The 1435-nt window shown below is 42.4% G+C and overlaps 1 protein-coding gene across 2 annotated transcripts in view; it reads right to left on the minus strand.

Moving 5' to 3' along the window:
* Positions 1 to 1096, minus strand: part of SARC_13088 — a gene marked incomplete at its 3' end in the record, with an annotated part of 3524 nt that extends 2428 nt beyond the window's left edge. Inside the window, exons 1-2 of one of the 2 annotated variants that reach the window (XM_014292788.1) lie at positions 1003 to 1096; positions 597 to 702 (exon numbers count right to left, since the gene is read on the minus strand). In XM_014292788.1, the coding sequence (XP_014148263.1) occupies positions 597 to 702; positions 1003 to 1005 (109 nt within the window). Of the gene's footprint in view, positions 1 to 596; positions 801 to 1002 lie in introns of those variants that run through there. The other variant, XM_014292789.1, reaches the window with a different exon arrangement.
* Positions 1097 to 1435: the final 339 nt, after the last annotated feature.

Genomic DNA, 1435 nt, shown 5'->3' on the forward strand with positions numbered 1-1435 from the left:
GGAAAGTACATGTATGGCTTGATAAATCTAGTGTTGCCGATTTGTAGCGGTTGCTTGATAAAGCTCGTACACCTCGACATTGTACCGGATATTCAAAACAACGTTCACAGGAGATGCAGCTTGCCACTTCTACCAATGAAGTTGTAGTGTGCTCAGCACTGCTATGGTAGCACAGGGTTCAGCTTGTTATATTGAATCTGTTTTGATATCATCGTACGAGCGTTTTAAGCGGGTCTTATGCGGCCCATCTCTTCCCCTCTTAAAATTACCTACATCTTTGATGCCCCACGCACTTCAGTGTATTGTGAGATGAAAACAAAAGTGTAGGGGCAGCGATAACTTTATGTACCTTGGACAACATACAGAGCGTTGACATGGAAGTACTCTCTTAACGACATTCGTTTTCGATCGATTCGTTGATAACTTTATGAACCGAGCATCGCACGCAGGCATCGAGCCGTATGCGCAGGCGTTTCATGCGGCCAATCGCCCCATGCCATCCGTTTAACAGTCCAGGATACTCGTCCAAAACTGTTGTGCAAAAATAACCTACGTGGCTTTTGCGATACTCGATAGTTTTAATTGGTAACGCATACCTGAAAGGAACTTGGCTTCAGGGAAGTTGCATAGCGGAACTCTGTAACCTAGCACATTGGGGTAGTACGGCCACTCCTTTCCACGCATGGCTGGCTTCTCTTGATACTGCATAAACTTGACGTGTTGAGTCTCGTTAGCATTGACGTCAGTATATTATTTCCGACTCTATCTTAGACTCCGTACGCACTACCTTCGCAACCAATCAATTAGGTGACTTTAGAAGACGGACCCCCATATTGCACATACAGAAATAATACAGGAACAACCTAGCCTTTGCCATTCATAGAAGGGTAGACTATCAATATATATTCAGCGTCAAAAGTGCATTAATTCCATTGCTTTCGTTCGAGGAGTATCTCCTGCGGGGTTGGGTTTTCGTATCTCCAAATATACTGTGAGCCCTACCATTGGATTTTCAAATGTGACATTGACTTTGATCTTCCTTCTGGCTGTCGGCTGCACTGCTGACAGGGTGTCTTCCAGGTAGCCACTATAATCCCAGTCAACATACCGGACTTCACTGACCTCCCAATTAGGTGAAGTTATCAGTGCCTGAAGTTGGTGGGTAGAACCAATAGATTCTATTTGAATGGAGATTTATAGTACGAATGTATTGACATTCCGAACATGTAGAGTTCTGTGGCATAGGAAAAACATGACTTAAGATACGGATGAAGATTTTAAATATAATCGTAGTCGTACATTAAAATATTCACTAAAGGACTTGTATATATGATTCAAGAATACAGAAGCATCAGCAACTACGCAGATAAGATGGAATACTGTACAAACGCGTACCTAGATGAATATAAATAAAACCTTACATGTCATAGTTATA

This window comes from Sphaeroforma arctica, assembly GCF_001186125.1.
Source record: "Sphaeroforma arctica JP610 unplaced genomic scaffold supercont1.2887, whole genome shotgun sequence".
Taxonomy (NCBI): Eukaryota; class Ichthyosporea; order Ichthyophonida; genus Sphaeroforma; species Sphaeroforma arctica.